The sequence below is a fragment of the Scyliorhinus torazame genome, chromosome 8 (assembly GCF_047496885.1).
Source record: "Scyliorhinus torazame isolate Kashiwa2021f chromosome 8, sScyTor2.1, whole genome shotgun sequence".
Taxonomy (NCBI): Eukaryota; Metazoa; Chordata; class Chondrichthyes; order Carcharhiniformes; family Scyliorhinidae; genus Scyliorhinus; species Scyliorhinus torazame.
Window position 1 is genome coordinate 143147440 of NC_092714.1, and position 21188 is coordinate 143168627.

The window sequence follows — 21188 nt, forward strand, 5'->3', positions numbered from 1 at the left end:
CCACCCTCACAATCCCTGCCCTCCGCCACAGTCAATACCCACTGTCCATGTTCCCCGGGGCAAATCGGTGATTGCCGCAGATTGGGGTCCACACTGATGCTCTCACTTCCCCTATGTGCCTCCTCCACTGGCCCCAGATCCGAAGAGACACTATCACTATAGAGATGGTGGAGTACCGCAGCGGCGGGAGCGGCAGAGGCAAAGAAAAAGAACAAAGAACAAAGAAATGTACAGCACAGGAACAGGCCCTTCGGCCCTCCAAGACCGTGCCGACCATGCTGCCCGACTAAACTACAATCTTCTACACTTCCTGGGTCCGTATCCCTCTATTCCCATCCTATTCATGTATTTGTCAAGATGCCCCTTAAATGTCACTATCGTCCCTGCTTCCACCACCTCCTCCTGTAGCGAGTTCCAGGCACCCACTACCCTCTGCGTAAAAAACTTGCCTCGTACATCTACTCTAAACCTTGCCCCTCTCACCTTAAACCTATGCCCCCTAGTAATTGACCCCTCTACCCCGGGGTAGCCTCTGACTATCCACTCTGTCTATGCCCCTCATAATTTTGTAGACCTCTATCAGGTCGCCCCTCAACCTCCTTTGTTCCAGTGAGAACAAACCGAGTTTATTCAACCACTCCTCATAGCTAATGCCCTCCATACCAGGCAACATTCTGGTAAATCTCTTCTGCACCCTCTCTAAAGCCTCCACATCCTTCTGGTAGTGTGGCGACCAGAATTGAACACTATACTCCAAGTGTGGCCTAACTAAGGTTCTATACAGCTGCAACATGACTTGCCAATTCTTACACTCAATGCCCCGGCCAATGAAGGCAAGCATGCCGTATGCCTTCTTGACTACCTTCTCCACCTGTGTTGCCCCTTTCAGTGACCTGTGGACCTGTACTCCTAGATCTCTTTGACTTTCAATACTCTTGAGGGTTCTACCATTCACTGTATATTCCCTACCTGCATTAGACCTTCCAAAATGCATTACCTCACATTTGTCCGGATTAAACTCCATCTGCCATCTCTCTGCCCAAGTCTCCAAACAATCTAAATCCTGCTGTATCCGCTGACAGTCCTCATCGCTATCCGCAATTCCACCAACCTTTGTGTCGTCTGCAAACTGACTAATCAGACCAATTACATTTTCCTCCAAATCATTTATATATATACTACAAACAGCAAAGGTCCCAGCACTGATCCCTGTGCCGTAACTAGGGCTGCCAAACTGGTGCCCCTGCACGAAGCAGCCTCCATCCGTCCAAACGACCCCGTGCCCACCATTCATTTCCTTATCATCGCTATGTTGGCCGCCCAGTAGTAGTTGCCGAAGTTCGGCAATGCCAGACCCACTTCCCCTCTGTTCCTTTTGAGCATCACCTTCCTCACCCGCGGGGACTTCCCTGCCCAGACAAATCCGAGGATAATTTTATTCAGCCTCTTAAAGAAGGACCTCGGGATGAAAATGGAGAGACATTGAAATATGAACAAGAATCTCGGGAGAATCGTCATCTTAACAGTCTGCACCCTCCCCGCTAGTGACAGCGGGAGCGCATCCTAACTCCCAAGTGAGCTTATGCAACTTGCCCCAGTCCCGTGCCACCTGAATCCCCAAGTATCTGAAGCTTTCTCCTACCACCCTGAACGGCAACTCCTTCAGCCTACTCTCCTGCCCCCTCGCCTGAATTACGAACAACTCGCTCTTAGCCATGTTCAATTTATATCCTGAAAACCGGCCAAATTCCCTCAGGGTTTCCATGATACCGTCCATCCCCGCCATTGGGTCCGATACATATAACAGCAGGTCATCCGCGTATAACAAGACTTTATGTTCCACTAACCCCGGACCAGCACTTTCCAGTCCCTTGAAGCTCTCAGAGCAATTGCCAGGGGCTCTATGGCCAGCGCGAACAGCAGTGGGGAGAGAGGGCAACCCTGTCTTGTCCCGCGGTGCAGTCTGAAGTAATCTGATGTCATCCTATTCGTCCTTACATTAGCCTCTATAACAGCCTGATATAACAGCCTAACCCAGTCAATGAACCCCTCCCCGAACCCAAACCGTCCCAGCACCTCCCACAGATAGTCCCACTCGACCCAGTCAAAAGCCTTTTCCGCATCCATAGCTACCACTACCTCTGTCTCCCTGCTCTCCGGGGTCATCATTATCACATTAAGCACCCTTCTTAGATTGGCCACCAGTTGCCTACCCTTTACGAACCCGGTTTGGTCCTCCGCAGTTACGTCCGGTACACAGTCCTCAATTCTAGTCGCCAAGATCTTGGCCAGTAACTTAGCGTCTACGTTGATCAAAGATATCGGCCTGTAAGACCCACAAGCCTCCGGGTCTTTACCCTGTTTCAGAATAAGCGAAATAGTGGCCTGCGACATCATCGGGGGTAGAACCCCTCTGTCTCTTGCCTCGATCAAAACCCTGACCAGCACCGGCCCCACTATCTCAGCAAACGTTTTATAAAATTCCACCGGATACCCATCTGGCCCCAGGGCTTTACCCGATTGCATGAACTTCAGGCCCCCTAATACATCTTTGATCCTGACCAGGGCCCCCAGTCCGTCTACCAACTTCCTACCCACTTTTGGGAAGTTCAGTCCGTCCAGGAATCGCCTCATCCCCTCCGGTCCCCTGAGGGGTTCCGAAGTGTACAGCTTACTATAAAAGTCCCAAAACACCTTGTTCAGCCCTGCCGGGTCCCCCACCAGATTTCCCTCCCCATCCACTATCCTACCTATCTCCCTAGCCGCTTCTCTCTTCCTTAGTTGTTGCGCGAGCATTCTGCTGGCTTTCTCTCCATGCTCATATATCGCACCTTTTGCCTTTCTAAGCTGCTGTACGGCCTTGTCTGTCGTCAGCACCCCGAACTCGGCCTGCAGCCTCTGTCGTTTCCTGAGTAACTCTGGCCTCGGGGACTCCGCGTAGCTCCTGTCCGTCCGTAAAATGTCCTTAACCAGTTGGTCCGTTTCTGCCCTGTCTGTCCTGTCCCAGGAGCCCGGATTGAAATCAGCTTCCTTCTCACCACTGCCTTCAGTGCCTCCCAGTGCACCGCTGCTGAGACTTCTCCGGTATCATTCACCTGCAGGTAATTCTGCATGCATTTCCTCAGCCTCTCACACACCGCCTCGTCGGTTAGCAATCCAACTTCCAGCCTCCATTGTGGGTGCTGAAAGCTATCCTTACAAATCTGTAGATCTACCCAGTGCAGAGCATGGTCCGATATGGCAATTGCCGAATATTCTGCCCCCACCATCCCGGCCAGCAAGTCCCTACTTATGACAAAGAAATCGATTCGGGAATACATCTTGTGTACGTGGGAGTAGTACGAAAACTCCCTCGCCGACGGATCTGCTCCCCCCATTTGCTCCATGCACCCTCTCAGTTCCTTTGCCATCGCTGGCAACCTGCCCGTTCTTGAACACGACATTGCCCGTTCTTGAACACGACCGATCCAGGCTCGGGTCCAGGACTGTGTTAAAGTCGCCACCCATGATCAGTTTGCGCGAGTCCAAGTCGGGGATCTTCCCTAGCAACCTCCTGATAAAATCCACATCGTCCCAATTAGGGGCATACACACTAACCAAGACTACTCTCATCCCTTCGAGCTTACCCCTAACCATAACAAATCTGCCGGCCCCATCCGCAACTGTACCCTACGCCTCAAATTTAACCCTTTTATTAATCAGGATCACAACCCCCCTAGTCTTAGGGTCGAGCCCCGAATGGAAGACGTGACTAACCTAGCCCTTCCTTAATCTAACCTGGTCTGCCACTTTCAGGTGCATCTCCTACAGCATGACTACGTCCCCTTCAGAACCCGCAAATGCGCGAACACACGTGCCCTCTTCACTGGCCCGTTTAGCCTTCTAACATTCCAGGTGATCAGCCTGGTTGGGGGGCACTTCGCCCCCCCCCCCCTTTGCCGATCAACCATCCTCTTTCCTTGGCCAGCCCCCCAGCCATGCGTCGTGCTACCTCTGGCCCGCCTCCTGGCCGGCTCCACCCATAACCTCCTCACTGTTGCCATGTCCAATTTCCATCCTCGTCAGAAGATCAACTCCCCCCCTCCCCCCCCTAGCAACACCATCCTACCACCTAACCCCTGCTCTAATCTAACTATATGAACATCCCCCACCTGGCTTCCGTTGACTAGCACACCCAGCTAGCTTGGTGGCTCCCAGCTTCGGCGCCAGTGCGTCTCTCCCCATTGTTCCCTGGCTCTCCTCCCCGCTGGCCCATCCATACCACTTCCCCAAACCAGCCCTGCTTAAACAAAAACTCTATACAAGTCCGACACATCCCCAACAATAGTGCAATTTAGATCAAACAGATAGAGATAAGAAGTACCAGGCACTCTCAGCCCTTCCCCTCCACACACAGAAAAAGATTGCAAAAAAAAAAATTCCCACGAAACCCCCATCATAACCGCACCTTTTTAACTATTTTCTTTTTTATATTTCCCCCTACCAAAACCCTAACCAAAGAAGAAACCCAAAAAGGAAACATTCAAGGAAACCCCGAAAAAGAACAAGAAAAAACACATCGCAACCAAAATACATCAACCTAAAAAGGTTGAGAAAGAAACCCGAAAAGAACAGTCCCAAGCACGCAGGCATCTCTCACAGTGGGAGAGAAACAAAATAGACTTAAAAGTTCTACCATGAGTCCAAACGTCCTCAGCTCAGGGCCAGACCATGCTTCTTAACAAAGTCCATCGCCTCCTCGGGTTCCTCGAAAAAGTGGTGCTGGCTCTCATATGTAACCCACAGTCGCGCCGGAAAAAGCAGCCCGAGCTTCACCTTGTTCTTATACAAAATCTCCTTTGCCTGCCTGTAGCCTCCTCTCCTCCTGGCCACCTCAGTACTCAGGTCTTGGTAAACACGCAGGGTGCTATTGTCCCAAGTACAGCTTTGTGTGCTCTTGGCCCATTGCAGAACCCGCTCCTTGTCCAGGTACCTGTGGAACCGGACCACCATCGTTCGTGCGGGACCCCCTCATCACGGCTGCCTCACCTGCACTCTGTGTGCCCTGTCCACCACCGAGGGGCGAGGGAACACCTCGTTCCCTAAATGCTTCTGAAACTCATCCTCCACATACGTGGCAGCATCCAGCCCCTCAGTCCAGGAGGCCAACGATTCTTGCATTCTGCCGGCAAGATCTGTTGTCCAGGTCCTCCAGCCTTTCCAGGAGCATCTTTTGCTGATCCCTCAACCTCCGAATCTCCACGTCCGCCACCATTTGAAAGTCGGCCTGCTCCTCCACCATCTTCTGAAGCTTCTCAGCCTGATCATCCAACCTTTTTTCCAATCGTTCAATCGACTTCTGGAGCGGCTCCAAATTATCGCGCTCCAGAGCTAAAAAGCCCTCCTGCATGGCCTGTAGCAGCTGCTCCATTGTAGGCTGGGCTGGGTCGGCGCCTTGCTCTGGACATCAGCTATACTGGTCTCTCTCATAGCCTCCACCGTGCCCTTGCTTGACCACTTCTTCTGCTGTTTACAGTCGCTCCGGCTTCTTAAGTCCATACAACTCTGTATGGGTTCAGTGTCTGAGTACTATTGCTTTCCAGTTCCGCGCTCAAAACTCAAAAAAGTCAGGGGAAAAGGTCCAAAAGTCTGACCGAAACGGGAGCCACCAAATGTGTGACCTACTCCCTCATAGCCGCCACCGGAAGTCCCGGTTTCACGATTTTTAAAAGTACAAATGAACCGCGCCATCGGGAACTTGGCCCATCGGAGGAGAATCACGGAGGCCCCGGCGAATACCAGGTCGGGCCCACTAATTATATCCAAACGGTGTTTACTGTACTTGCGTTCCGGTACCCACTGACGTTGCTGTCAAGGTGATGGTGAACTGCGATTTGGTGTCAAATAGGATCCGCCACGATTTTGGACCGATTCTCCGCCCAATCGGGTATTGCGATTTTGGCGGTGGCCAATGGAGAATCCCGCGCAAGATCTTTTAATTGTAGCAACATTAATCATTACAACTTAAAACGGAACACCATCCATGTTATAAAGCATTGGCAGTAATGACTGTCGCTCCAAGGTGGTTTCAAAACAAAATGTCCTATACTAGAGGGAAGAGAGACATATCAGGTTTCAACACCCTTGTGTTTTAATCACATTATTCCACTTATACCCACCTTGGAGTGTTTGGTATCCCTGTTAAAATTGATAGTGACCATGTGCAAGGAAGCATAGCAGGAAAGTTATATAAATCTCAAAAAGAATGAACCTTATCACAGTAAAAATCACTTTCTCAGCAAAATGTTTAAAATGGTATTTCATTAATTTCTGCTCTATATCATTGCTTTATCAGGAGGGAACAGAAAATAAGAACAAAATTATTGATCATTTAAAAGACAAACTACAGAAAAACAACACTTTTGTTCATGAAATCCATCAATAACCGTAGAAATATCAAAGGTCACAACGGTTTCAATCGATCTCCAGTCATTGAAAACAACTGGAAACTATTTAGAGCTTGAGGTGGCTGAAATGTATTATTATTAAAATAACTTTAAATTAAATTGTTAGTCCAGCAGCAGCTGGCAGGTTTTCTAATGGAACAATCAATCTGCCAGACTTTTCAGCCTTTCTGACAGAATTAGTTAGAGGCAGAATCAGTCCTAATGTCATCTATCCAGTCCTGTCAGAGAATCACCTGCAATGGCTTCTCTTTCTGCTCCCAGTGTTACATCTGGAGTTCTCCAAGGATCTATCCTTGGCCCCCTCCTAGTGCTCATCAATATGCTGCCCCTTCTGATGAAATAATTGATAAACATTGCAACAGGTTTCAAATATAGATCATAGATCATAGAATTTACACTGCAGAAGGAGGCCATTCGGCCCATCGAGTCTGCACCGGCCCTTGCCTCCACCCTATCCCCGTTATCCCACCTAACCTTTGGACACTAAGGGGCAATTTAGCATGGCCAATCCACCTAACCTGCACATCTTTAGACTGTGAGAAGAAACCGAAGCACCTGGAGGAAACTCATGCAACCACGAGGAGAAAGTGCAAACTCCACACATACAGTCACCCGAGGTCGGAATTGAACCAGGGTCTCTGCATCTATGAGGCAACAGTGCTAACCACTATGAAAGCCTTGCATGAAAAGTAGGCCCTTGTGCTCCTCGTAACCAAAATTAATAAATAGTTGTAGGTCAGGTGAACTCCACGATATACTTTGGAGTTTTCTAAACCCTGGCCCATAACAAATTGGGGGCTCGCGGGATAAAAGTCTATCATTCGTGATTGGGTTGGCTTAGTGAACTTATAGACAGTGAGGGGTGAACATATTTGTGTTTGCTTTTAAGGTGTGGTATTCCAGTTTAAGTAGGGAGTGTGTTGTGGACAATGGCTCTTTCAAAGGCTCAGATATTTTTGGGGGTGGAGAAGGTCACACGCAGTACTTTACAAACAGGGACTAAAAAAAGGCAAAAACATTGCAGTTAACATTGCCTGATAAAATACGAAAAGAAGAGGTAATTGCAGCGGCAGCTGAACATTTAAAATTGCCTGAGGCACAGTCAGACTCATTGGAAATGGCAAGAATTCAATTACAGATTAAGCAACTTGAACATGAAAAAGAATTAAAGCAGCTTGAATACAAAATGAGGGAAAAAGAAAGAATAGCCCTGACAGAACAAAAAGAGAGAGAAAGGGAGGTACAGATCAGGGAAAAAGAAAAAGAGAAAGAGATAGAGAGGAAAAAGAAAAAGAGAGAGAAGGGAAAAAGAGAGAGATTTTGAACTTCGGAAAATGGCCATGAAACGTGAAAGTCAGTTAAAATTGGCAGATCTAAAGAGTAAAGGTCAGCCTGAGGATAGTGATGAGGATAGTGAGCATGAGCGTCATAGTCGAAGGCTTGGTGGGGATCTATTTAAATATGTCCAAGCATTGCCAAGGTTTGATGAGAAGAATGTAGAAGACTTTTTCATTTCCTTTGAGAAGGTAGCTAAAAAAATGAAATGGCCACAGGACATGTGGATATTACTGATTCAAACAAAATGCGTAGGTAGAGCTAGTGAAGTGTTTGCATCACTATCAGAGGAGGTATCTGGGACGTATGAGGAGGTGAAAAAATCCATCTTAGGTGCGTATGAACGAGTGCCGGAAGCCGACAACGGTTTAGAAATTTAAGGAAAGAACCTGGTCAAACAGACGTGGAGTTTGAAAGGATCAGAGTAATTTTGATAGGTGGATAAGGGCTTTGAAAATAGACCAAACGTATGAAGCTCTTAGAGAAATTATACTTTTGGAGGAGTTTAAAAATTCAATTCCTGATATAGTGAGAATTCATGTGGAAAAGCACAGGGTTAAAACTGCGAGATTAGCAGCAGAAATACAGATGATTATGAATTAGTTCATAAATCAAAGTTTGGTTTCCGACATTAGTTTCAGCCTGTGAGGGATAGAAACTGGGGAAAAGAGAAATACTCAAAGTGGTAAAGGTAAAGGGTATCTGATAGGAGACAATAAGGAGAGTGTACCTCAGATTAAAAAAGAAATCCAGGAGGGTGGAAGAGAAATGAAAAGTTTCAGATGCTTTTACTGTAATAAACTAGGCCATGTAAAGTCACAGTGTTGGGGGTTGAAGAAAAGCACTGGGAAGGCTGATGTGGTAAAACAGGAAAAGTCAATGGGTTTGTTAAAGTGGTAAAGGAAAGCCCAAGTGAAGCGAAGGAGGTGCAAATGATTGTACAGCCTGATCAAGAGGTGATTGAAAAGAAGGTGCCAGATCTCTTTAAAGAATTTACTTGTGTGGGCAAAGTTTACTCATGTGTACCAGGAGGAGTAGATAAAGAAGTCAGAATTTTAAGAGATACGGGAGTTAGTCAATCTTTGATGGTAAGAGATGAGGAGTTATGTAGTTTGGGAGGAATATTACCAGAAAAGGTGGTAATATGTGGAATTCAGGGTGAGAAGAGTAGTGTTCCATTATATAAGGTAAGGTTGGAAAGTCCAGTGAAGAGTGGTGAAGTGGTAGTAGGAGTAATAGAGAAACTATCTTGTCCAGGAATACAGTTTATCTTGGGTAATGATATAGCTGGATCGTAGGTCGGAGTGATGCCTACTGTGGTTGATAAGCCCGTGGAAAATCAAGCAACTGAATTGTTGAAGGACGAATATCGTGGGATTTTTCTGGATTGTGTAGTAACAAGGTCGCAAGGTCACAGGTTAAGACAAGAGGAAAAATCAGAGAGTGAAGACAAAGTTGAAGTTCAATTATCAGAAACGATTTTTGATCAGATGGTTGGAAAAGAACAAGAACCGGTGGAGGATAAGGTGGATATTTTTAGTTCAGGAAAATTGGCGGAGTTACAACAGACAGATATAGAAATAAAAAGGATGTATCAGAAAGCATACACAGAAGAGGAATCTGAGTGTATACCAGAATGTTATTACCTTAAAAATGATGTGGACTACCCACAGAAATACAATCGGATCAAGGATCAAATTTTACCTCCAGGTTATTCAAGGAAGTTATGGATAGCTTAGGAGTAAAACACTTTAAATCAACTCCGTACCATCCAGAATCGCAGGGAGCATTAGAACGGTGACATCAGACGTTAGAGACAATGGTGAGGGCTTATTGTCAAGATTATCCAGAGGATTGGGAGAAAGCAATTCCATTTGTACTGTTTGCAATTTGGGATACACCTAATGAGTCAACCAAATTCAGTCCTTTTGAATTAATTTTTGGTCATGAGATAAGAGGACCACTTAAATTTTGCTTCTGAACATTTTTTTTTCTGCTAGCTTAGCAATAGCTTGTAAAATTGAAGGATATTTTCACCCTCGTGTGCTTCAGTGGGAAAACACACTTGCTTGATGTGATGAGCCATACAGATCAGGAATGCCTTTTGAGTCCAATCCTCTCAGGATCTCTCCATCTGAGAGAGAGAGATGGGGGAAATCGGAGACTATCAACTTGTGTTGGAGAGAGCATTTGTGTGGTTCCCAGGTGAATTTGGTGGTATTACTCTTGCTGTTTTGTGCACCTCTCTCCTTGCCTGCAGATCACTTAGAGATACAGAATGGCTTACGACAGTCACATATGTATATCCTTCAAGGGAGTATTCTAGAGCTGTGAAGAATTAAAGTATTTTTATTATATTGTGAGCTGAGCAAAATGTTTAAATTCTTACATAAATGTGAACAAAATGCCTCGAGGTGACGTTGACCACTGTTCGTTCCAGGACTAACATTTACTACAAATATAACTGAGCTGTGTAGCAATCTAGGAAGCAAAACCTCCATAACAAATACAGTTCCAGCAAAGGCTTTGACAATGATTTTATATAGATATATATGCAGGGGAGTGGGCCTAGGTAGGGTGTTGTATCGGAGGGTTGGTGCAGACTCGATGGGCCGAATGGCATGATATATATTTTCAATTCCTTTATATTGTAAAAAGGAACCATAACTGTTCTATGGAATGCAGAACTACATTCTGTTCAGTGCGACTGCCCCAACGTTTTTGTCTCCATGAGTAGATGTATCTGTTGGAAACTTGGGGGCCAAAGAGAAAGTTTAAATCCTTTTTCCCACCGGTCTGAAGCTGCTGCTACTGGCAGCTTGATATTCTGATTTCGGGTTTGGCGCTGGAAGCAACCTTTTCCCAAGCCTCCAGACCAACAAATCCAAACCAGCAAGGGAGAAATGAGGCCGCATTGTCTAAACCTCGTGGACCATGCTTTGGACATCCCGGCTGTATAGGTGCGTTTCCCAGTCAGAGGTCTTCTGTCTCGAGTCCCTTTCCTGTGCGAATCTTCTACCTGTTGTTGAATCTCTGTCGACAAGATTCCTGAACGTACCCTCCCCAGCAGTTTGTGCAAACAAGATTGTTTAATAAATAGCACGCAAGCATTGTGGATAGCATAATTGCTTCACAGCTCCAGGGTCCCAGGTTCGATTCTGGCTTGGGTCGCTGTCTGTACGGAGTCTGCGCATCCTCCTCGTGTGTGCGTGGGTTTCCTCCGGGTGCTCCGGTTTCCTCCCACGGTCCAGGGATGTGCAGGTTAGGTGGATTGGCCATGATAAAATTGCCCTTAGTGTCCAAAATTGCCCTTAGTGTTGGGTGGAGTTACTGGGTTATGGGGATAGGGTGGAGGTGTTGACCTTTGGTAGGGTGCTCTTTCCAAGAGCCGGTGCAGACTCGATGGGCCGAATGGCCTCCTTCTGCACTGTAAATTTTATGACTAAATTCTATGACTAAATCAATTAAGGAGAAATTGGTGAGTGAGCAGTCTTAAAATACACTATTAGATTTCATGTCAAATTTTAGGGAACGCTTAAATAGAGCAGATGAATTGGCTAGACAACATTTAAAAGTTGCACAGCATGTGATGAAATGGGTAGCGGACAAGAACGCAAAAGTTTGTAGTTTTGCCAGTGGTGATAAAGTTTTAGTATTGTTACCAGTGGTAGGTGAACCTTTAAAAGCAAGGTTTTGTGGACCTTATCAGATCGAAAGGAAATTAAGTGAGGTAAATTATGTGATAAGAACGCCAGATAGAAGGAAAACTCACCGAGTGTGTCATGTGAATATGCTTAAAAGGTACTTTGAACAGGAAGGAGAGCGAAAAGAGGAGGTTTTAGTGATTCTGACTCAAAGTGAAGAACCAAATCCAGATGACTCTGAACTTGACATTCCTCAAATTAAATTGGATAACGAGGATGTTCTTAGAAATTGGGATAAATTGTTAAATTACCTTCCAGAGGAAAAACAAACTGACCTGAAAGAGTTATTAATATCACATGGGCAAGTTTGTGGAAATAAGTTGGGAAGTACTAAAATGGCTACACATGAAATGAAAATCGCTTCATGAAAAGTAGGCTTCAAATGAAGTTACTGTGAAAAGCCCCTAGTCGGATGTGGGAAATGCTGTTCCAATTAAACAATATCCATATAGACTTAACTCGTTAACATTGGCACAGGTTAACAAAGAAATTGAAAGTATGCTTAAAGATGGCATAATTGAAGTGGGTTGCAGCCAATGGAGCTCACCCATAGTGATGGTACCAAAACCGGACAGTACCTAATGATTGTGTGTGGACTATACAACAGTTAATGCAGTTACAAGAACAGACTCTTATCCTATCCCACACTTTGTGGACTGCATTGAGAAGGTGGGACAATCAGCTCTTCTCTCCAAACTGGATTTACTTAAAGGTTACTGGCAGGTACCTTTATCCGAAAGGGTGAAGGAGATTTCTGCTTTTGTGACTCCAGATGGTATATACCAATTCAAAGTTATGCCATTTGGCATGAAAAACGCCCCAGCCACATTTCAACGGTTAGCTGACGAAGTTGTTTCAGGATTACTCAATTGTGCGGTATACATCAATGATCTGGTGATTTTTAGTCAGACATGGAAAGAACATTTGAAGCACCTGATGGAGTTATTCGATCAACTTCAGGAGGCAAGTTTGATGGTAAATCTAACCAAAAGTGAATTTGGAACAGCCCAAGTCACGTTCCTTGGCCATACAATTGGACGGGGTCGAATAGTGCCATGGGATGTGAAAACAAAAGTTATTGGGGAGTTTCCAATACCCTCGACATGAAGGGAAATAATGTGATTTCTTGGCATGAGTGGATTTTACCGGAAATTTGTGCCAAATTTTAGCCGTGTGGTTGTTCCACTGATGGACTTGCTGAAGAAGCATCGCAAATTTCAGTGGACAGCGGAGTGTCAACAGGCATTTGACGGCCTGAAGGCTGTGTTAACCACTGCTCCTGTGTTGGCTACCCAAAATTACACAAAGTGGCTGTCGATGCGACTGATGTGGGCGTAGGTGCTGTACTGTTGCAAGAAGACGACGAAGGGATAGAGCGGCCTATTGGATATTTTTCCAAGAAATTGAATAATCACCCGAGGAAGTATTCAACGATTGAGAAGGAGACATTGAGCTTGGTGCTGGCTTTGCAACATTTTCACATTATGTGACCAGCACTTTGTCTGAAACAATTATATATACTGATCATAAACCATCAACGTTTTTGGAGCGATTCAGGAATAACAATGCCAGACTATTTCGATGGAGTTTATTGTTACAGCCATTTCATTTAAAAATTATACATGTGGCAGGATGATAAAACGTGATAGCCGATGCTTTATCACGAATGTGATGAAGAAAAGCAGGTTCGATGGTGGAAGAAGAAATAAAATGGACTGTATTATTAATGATCGCCTGTTTTGTTTTTGTTTACAAAAAGTATATTTATTGTCAATTTTTCTTAAAGGAAAGTGAAAAGGTGAAAAATGAAACCATCTTGAAGTTGATGGTTTATTTTTTTTTCTTGGGGAGAGATGTCATGGGAGTGTCCTGTTAAGAAATGTTTTATCTTCTCAAATGGCTGCAGTGATGTCATTGTGTGGGTGGTGCTGGGCTGTGGCTCTGGCTTTTATTTTCGTTTTGAGCTTGGAGCTGGCTGTGGCTCTGGTTTTTACTTTCGGCTTACACTGTTGGAAGCTCGATTCAGACAAAGAAGGTTTGCATGTTAAAAGGTGTCCAGATCACTTGATAACTTAAAAGTGATAGTTGTTTTCTGGAAAGAATTCAAACCTACATCTTTGGTAAAAGGGTTTTCCTGGTTTAGTGGATGTTGTTATCAAATTGAAACAGTTGAAAAGGAAATTATTAAGGGTTTTGCATATATATATATATGTATATATATAGAGAGAGAGAGAGAGAGAGAGAGGTCGCAGTAATTTGCTTTTACTCTATGAGTATGGGGAAAAGGCTAGTCGGATGCTGGCACACCAGCTCCATAAAAGGATGGCAGCGAGGGAAATAGGGGGAGTCAAAGATGGAAGGGGAGCCACGGTTCGGAGTGCGACGAAAATAAACGAGGTATTTAAGGCCTTCTATGAAGGGCTGTACAGATCCCAGCCCCCAACGGGGGAAGAGGGTATGAGACGACTCCTCGACCAGCTGAGATTCCCGAGGGTGGAGGAGCAAGAAGTGGCTGGTCTGGGGGCACCAATCAGGTTGGAGGAGCTGAGCAAGGGTTTGGGGAGCATGCAGGCGGGGAAGGCCCCGGGGCCGGACGGGTTCCCGGTGGAGTTCTACAGGAAGTACGTAGACCTGTTGGCCCCGCTACTAGTGAGGACCTTTAATGAGGCAAGAGAGGAGGGGACCCTACCTCCCACAATGTCGGAAGCTACAATTTCTTTGATCCTAAAGCGGGACAAGGACCCACTGCAATGTGGATCGTACAGGCCGATCTCGCTCCTCAATGTGGATGCAAAGTTGCTGGCAAAAGTGCTGGCCACGAGGATCGAGGACTGTGTCCCGGGGGTGAGTCACGAGGACCAGACAGGATTTGTAAAGGGTAGGCAGCTAAACACAAATGTGCGACGGCTCTTAAACGTAATAATGATGCCATCGGTGGAAGGAGAAGCGGAGATAGTGGCAGCTATGGACGCGGAGAAGGCCTTTGACCGAGTAGAGTGGGAGTACCTCTGGGAGGTGCTGCGTAGGTTTGGGTTCAGGGGAGGGTATATCAGTTGGGTTAAGCTTCTTTACAGAGCCCCGGTGGCGAATGTAGTGACGAACCGGCGGAGGTCGGAGTACTTTCGGCTGTACTGAGGGACGAGGTAGGGGTGCCCCCTGTTGTTCGCATTGGCGATCGAACCATTGGCCATGTCATTGAGTGAGTCTAATAAATGGAGGGGGGTGGTCCGAGGGGGAGAAGAGAAACGGGTGTCGCTATATGCGGATGACCTGTTGCTGTACGTGGCGGATCCAATGGAGGGGATGGTGGAGGTCATGCAGACTCTAAGGGAGTTTGGGGAGTTTTCGGGCTATAAGCTCAATGTAGGGAAGAGTGAGCTCTTTGTATTACAGGCGGGGGACCAAGAAAGAGGGATAGGGGACCTACCGCTGAGGAGGGCGGAGGGGAGCTTTCGGTATCTGGGGATCCAGATAGCCAGGAGTTGGGGGGCCCTACATAAACTGAATCTGACAAGGTTGGTGGAGCAAATGGAGGAGGATTTTAAAAGATGGGACATGCTACCGCTCTCGCTGGTGGGTAGAGTGCAATCGGTCAAAATGGTGGTCCTTCCGAGGATTTTGTTTGTGTTTCAGTGCCTTCCCATCGTGATCACTAAGGCCTTTTTTAAGAGAGTAGGCAGGAGTATTACGGGGTTTGTGTGGGCGAATAAGACCCCGAGGGTAAGGAGAGGGTTCCTGGAACGCAGTAGGGACCGAGGAGGGTTGGCGCTGCCAAACCTGGGGAGCTACTACTGGGCAGCAAATGTGTCGATGATCCGCAAATGGGTTATGGAGGGAGAGGGGGCGGCATGGAAGAGGATGGAGATGGCGTCCTGCAAAGGAACAAGTCTGGGGACGTTGGTGACGGCACCGCTGCCGCTCGCGCCGACAAAGTATATCACAAGCCCGGTGGTGGCGGCAACGCTAAGGATCTGGGGCCAGTGGAGACGGCACAGGGGTGCAATGGGAGCATCGGTGTGGTCCCCGATCAGGGGTAACCATCGGTTTGTCCCGGGGAAGATGGACGGAGGGTTCCAGAGCTGGCATCGGGCGGGGATCAGAAGAATGGGGGACCTGTTCATTGACGGAACGTTTGTGAGCCTAGGGGCACTGGAGGAGAAGTTTGAGTTACCCCCGGGAAATGCCTTTAGATATATGCAGGTGAGGGTTTTTGTAAGGCGACAGGTGAGGGAATTCCCGTTGCTCCCGGCACAAGAAATTCAAGACAGGGTGATCTCGGGCGCATGGGTCGGGGAGGGCAAGGTGTCGGAAATATACCAGGAGTTGAAAGAAGAGGGGGAAGCGCTGGTAGAAGAGTTGAAGGGTAAATGGGAGGAGGAGCTGGGGGAGGAGATCGAGGAAGGTCTGTGGGCGGATGCCCTAGGTAGGGTTAATTCCTCCTCCTCGTGTGCCAGGCTCAGCCTGATACAATTTAAGGTGGTTCACAGAGCTCACCTGACGGGGGCGAGGTTGAGCAGGTTCTTTGGGGTAGAGGACAGATGTGGAAGGTGCTCAGGGAGCCCGGCGAACCATGTCCATATGTTTTGGTCATGCCCGGCACTGGAGGGGTTCTGGAGAGGAGTGGCGGGAGCAATATCTCAGGTGGTGAAAGTCCGGGTCAAGCCAAGCTGGGGGCTAGCAATATTCGGAGTAGTGGACGAACCGGGAGTGCAGGAGGCGAAAGAGGCCGGTATTCTGGCCTTTGCGTCCCTAGTAGCCCGGCGAAGGATCTTGCTAATGTGGAAGGAGGCTAAGCCCCCCAGCGTGGAGGCCTGGATAAACAAAATGGTTGAGTTCATAAAGTTGGAGAGGATTAAGTTTGCCTTGAGAGGGTCTGTGCAGGGGTTCTACAGGCGATGGCAACCGTTCCTAGACTATCTCGCGGAGCGCTAGAGGAGGGTCGGTCAGCAGCAGCAGCAGCAACCTGGGGTGGGGGGGAACGTCCGGGGAGGGGGGAGGGGGAGCTGCCTGGGGGGGGGGGTGGATGAGCAAGAGATAACATGAAGAGTCGGGGAAACTGGCACGTACGGGAGAGAGCCAGTGTACAAAGCTATGTAAATATACTATTTTGCCATGTATATATCTTGCTCCGCGCGATTTCTCGTTTCTTTTTTTTTACGGGGGGGGGGGGTTACTGTTTGTAAGGGAGAAAAATTGTGTTAAAAACTTTAATAAATATATTTTTTAAAAAAAAAGAAAATTACTGCGGATGCTGGAAGCTGAAACAAAAGAGAAAATGCTGGAAAATCTCAGGGCTTACGTTTAGAGTCCCATTACTCTTTGTCAAAGCTAACAAACAAAGAAAGTGGGAAATATTTGTACTGTGGAGTGAGAATGAAAGATGATTCATAGCCACAGAAACCCAGGGAAATGGGGTGCTAATGGCCACGGAAACTGCTAATGACAGTCCCCAGAGAGAATAAAAGGTGTGACAGGCCAAACAGCAGAGAAAGTAACATCAGAGGGTAAACTGTGACAGATGTCGATGTGGGGGGAGATGGGGGGAGGGGAAGGGGGAAGCAAAGGGGAGAAAGGGGAAGGAAAGGTGGATAAGATGGGGGGGGGGGGGGTGTTAAATATATATTAAGAAAGACAAGAAAGAAAGAAATGGTAAAAGACATTTAAAATGAAATGGGATGAAAACAAATGGGTCGAGGTGGGGACTCGAAACGTTAGCTCTTTTCTCACCCTACAGATGCTGCCAGACCTGCTGAGATTTTCCAGCATTTTCTCTTTTGTTATATATATATATATATAGAGAGAGTACTGTAGCTGAGTGGGGTATTTATGTTTGTAGCTGATAAAATGCTTACTGTGTGCGTTTATAGAAATGTTAACTGAATTCGTAGAATAAACTTTGTTTTTTCATAGAATCATAGAAGTTTACAGCATGGAAACAGGCCCTTCGGCCCAACCAGTCCATGCCGCCCTTTTGATTAAAAGTGCTTAAGGCCTCTGCTGAATAACACCTTGTGCTCCTCATAACCAAATTTAATAAACAGTTGTTGGTCAGGTGAACTCCATGATATACTTTGGAGTTTTCTAAACGCTGGCTGATAACACCATCCCTAATATACAGTGATGACATCCAGCTCTACCTCACCACAACATTTCAACCGCTTTCCTGTCTCCAATATATCATGCTGCTAGATCTGACATCCATTTATGCACGAGCAGAAATTTCCTCCAGCTAAATATTGCCAAGACTGAAGCTATTGGCTGGAATTATGCACCCGTGCGGCAATGTGGGCATAAAATCCCTCAAGAGAAAAAATGGGTATCTGCCCAGGAAGGTCAGGAACCTAATTCCAATAGATTAACATCTAATTATAAGGCTTCCCTGCAATATTGTGTCCTCAAATTGGGATTTCCCCCCCCCCCCCTCCCCCTCGTCAACGTGGTCACGTCAGCGCGGTTTATAATAGATGGCAGTGTGGTGGGAGTTCTCTGGGGAGCTCCATAGTGCGATGGGTTCCCATTGTCTGTGGGGAGAGAGGGGGGGTTGGGTGGGGGGGAATTCCCGTGCCTGTTGAAGGGGGGCCGTGGGTGGCTCATGTGCATGTGGAGAGGATCTCCGTGTGCATGGGGGGGGGGGGGCGGGGGATGCTTTGTCTTCTTTTAAAATCGGAGATCAAACTGCCCTTTAAAAAGGGTGCCCCCCCACCTCGACAGCGTTGAGATTCCCAAGATGGGGCACACGTTTCACATTTTTTTTTTTAATTAAGGGGCAATTTAATGTGGCCAATCCACCCACCCTACACATCGTTTTGGGTTGTGGGTGAGACCCACGCAGAAATGGGGAGAATGTGCAAACACCACATGGAAAGGAACCCGGGGCGGAGATTAAACCTAGGTCCTCAGCGCCATGAGGCAGCAGTGTTAACCACTGTTCCACCGTGCTGCCCTATTTTTAAAATACCTGTTCGGTCCATAATGGATTACTTCATACCTATCCATTGAGAATAGGCATGATGTGGAGATGCCGGCGTTGGACTGGGGTGAGCACAGTACGAAGTCTTACAACACCAGGTTAAAGTCCAACAGGTTTGTTTCGATGTCACTAGCTTTCGGAGCGCTGCTCCTTCCTCAGGTGAATGAAGAGGTCTGTTCCAGAAACACATATATAGACAAATTCAAAGATGCCAGACAATGCGAGGAATGCGAGCATTAGCAGGTGATTAAATCTTTACAGATCCAGAGATGGGGTAACCCCAGGTTAAAGAGGTGTGAATTGTATCAAGCCAGGACAGTTGGTAGGATTTCGCAGGCCAGATGGTGGGGTATGACTGTAATGCGACATGAATCCCAGGTCCCGGTTGAGGCCGCACTCATGTGTGCGGAACTTGGCTATAAGTTTCTTTTAAAATCGGAGATTTTCGGAGAATCGCCGAGCAGAAACTTATAGCCAAGTTCCGCACACATGAGTGCGGCCTCAACCGGGACCTGGGATTCATGTCACATTACATTCATCCCCCACCATCTGGCCTGCGAAACCCTACCAACTGTCCTGGCTTGAGACAATTCACACCTCTTTAACCTGGGGTTACCCCATCTCTGGATCTGTAAAGATTTAATCACCTGCTAATGCTCGCATTCCTAGCATTGTTTGGCATCTTTGAATTTGTCTATATATGTGTTTCTGGAACAGACCTCTTCATTCACCTGAGGAAGGAGCAGCGCTCCGAAAGCTAGTGAAATCGAAACAAACCTGTTGGACTTTAACCTGGTGTTGTAAGACTTCGTATTGAGAATAGGGGCAGCATGGTAGCATTGTGGATAGCACAATTGCTTCACAGCTCCAGGGTTCCAGGTTCGATTCCGGCTTGAGTCACTGTCTGTGCGGAGTCTGCACATCCTCCCTGTGTGTGCGTGGGTTTCCTCCGGGTGCTCCGGTTTCCTCCCACAGTCCAAAGATGTGCAGATTAGGTGGATTGGCCATGATAAATTGCCCTTAGTGTCCAAAATTGCCCTTAGTGTTGGGTGGGGTTACTGGGTTATGGGGATAGGGTGGAGGTGTTGACCTTGGGTAGGGTGCTCTTTCCAAGAGCCGTTGCAGACTCGATGGGCCAAATGGCCTCCTTCTGCACTGTAAATTCTATGAAACTATCTATCTGTCATAGTTTTGCCCATTCATGTCATCTAACAATGTCTCTTTGTAGTTTTATGCTTTCATCTATACTATTTACTATACAATCAAGCTTAGTGTCATCGACAAACCTAAATAACATAATGGAAAGCCATGTGTCCAAGTAATTAATAAACATAGTGAACAGTTGAGACCCCAGCACAAATCCTTGTAAGACACCACTAGTCACTTACTTCCAATTTAAGTACATACTCATTATCCCTACTCGATATGTCTTCTACTGCCTAACCAATCTCCTAACTTAGAATTGAAAGCAAAATATTGACATTGAGCCTTAACTTTAGTTAACAGTTGCTTATGTATAATTTTATTGAATGGTTCTGGGAGTCCATATAAAACATATCCATAGACATTCGCCTGTTGGCGAATTTAGTTGGTTCCTCAAAAAATTCAATTAAGTTTGTTAGACATGCCCTCCCTGTTGCAAATCCCTGTTGGTTCTCATGGATTTCAGTCACAGAGAAGCCAAATATTCACTTGATGTCCACACATTTGCATTCCCATTAGAGGTCATTGGACAGCAAGGAGGAATTGGAAAAAGCCAACCTTGCCAACTCTAAATCACCACTGACGGAGTAGCTGAGCTTGGTCAATTCAGACTAGAAAACTTAATCTGGGATATGTATGGTTTGATTACTTGCTGGATGAAATTATTTCACCTGTTAGATAATCCTCTCCTTTGGGAACAGCCCTTCAGAAATGATGGCTAGAAAATTAAAGTCGATTCTTAAAATCTCTTTCTCATCATTGTTACAGATTTATCTAGTGGATGTTCAGATGACTGGGCTTATGACTTGGGCATCAAATATTCATTTACCTTTGAACTTCGTGATACTGGGAGATATGGCTTTTTACTGCCACCTGACTTAATAAAACCCACTTGTGAAGAAGCTACAGCTGCTGTAAGCGAAATTCTGCGCCATATCACTCAAACCATTTGAAAACACTCATCTCTGATCAAGAGTATCAAGAAATGTTTAGTTACAGCTACTCTATGATGTTCTTATGCATAATACTTTCTTCCCATTTTGGTAGCGTACCTCAGTCTATATCTGATAATTCAGTCGTTTTTGCATTCTGTAAATTGAAATATTCAAATATTTGAACTTAGCAACATATACAATGCAGTGTGGAAATGTAATGCTTAAAATTTGAATTAATTGACTTTGAAATAAGTGTTTACTGTATCTGATTTAGAACAATGTTTGAAATATTCAATTGTATTGGGCACATAGGTTTATTGCATGATAAACAATGTGAATTATGTCAATGAAACAGGAGAAATTTAAAGTTAATAAATGGAGTATGTTATACTAATCATGGAGACCAGGGGCGTCATTCTCCGACCCCCCGCCGGGTCGGAGAATGGCCGTTGGCCGCCGTGAATCCCGCCCCCGCCCCCGCCGAAGTCTCCGAAGGGAGAAAAGTCGGCGGGGCGTTAATGGCGCCGCTGCCGCGGAGAATGTCACGGGTCTGCGCAAGGCAGCCGATTTTCGGCCTGCCGATATTCTCCCTCCC

General features: G+C 46.5%; 1 protein-coding gene across 2 annotated transcripts in view; it reads left to right on the forward strand.

Annotated features, from left to right (window-relative positions):
- cpb2 (carboxypeptidase B2 (plasma)) overlaps positions 1-20987 on the forward strand; it is a 145523-nt gene extending 124536 nt beyond the window's left edge. For both annotated transcript variants that reach the window (XM_072514299.1, XM_072514300.1), the window contains one exon: positions 20427-20987. In XM_072514299.1, the coding sequence (XP_072370400.1) occupies positions 20427-20611 (185 nt within the window). In that variant the 3' untranslated portion in view covers positions 20612-20987. The remainder of the gene's footprint in view (positions 1-20426) is intronic.
- Positions 20988-21188: the final 201 nt, after the last annotated feature.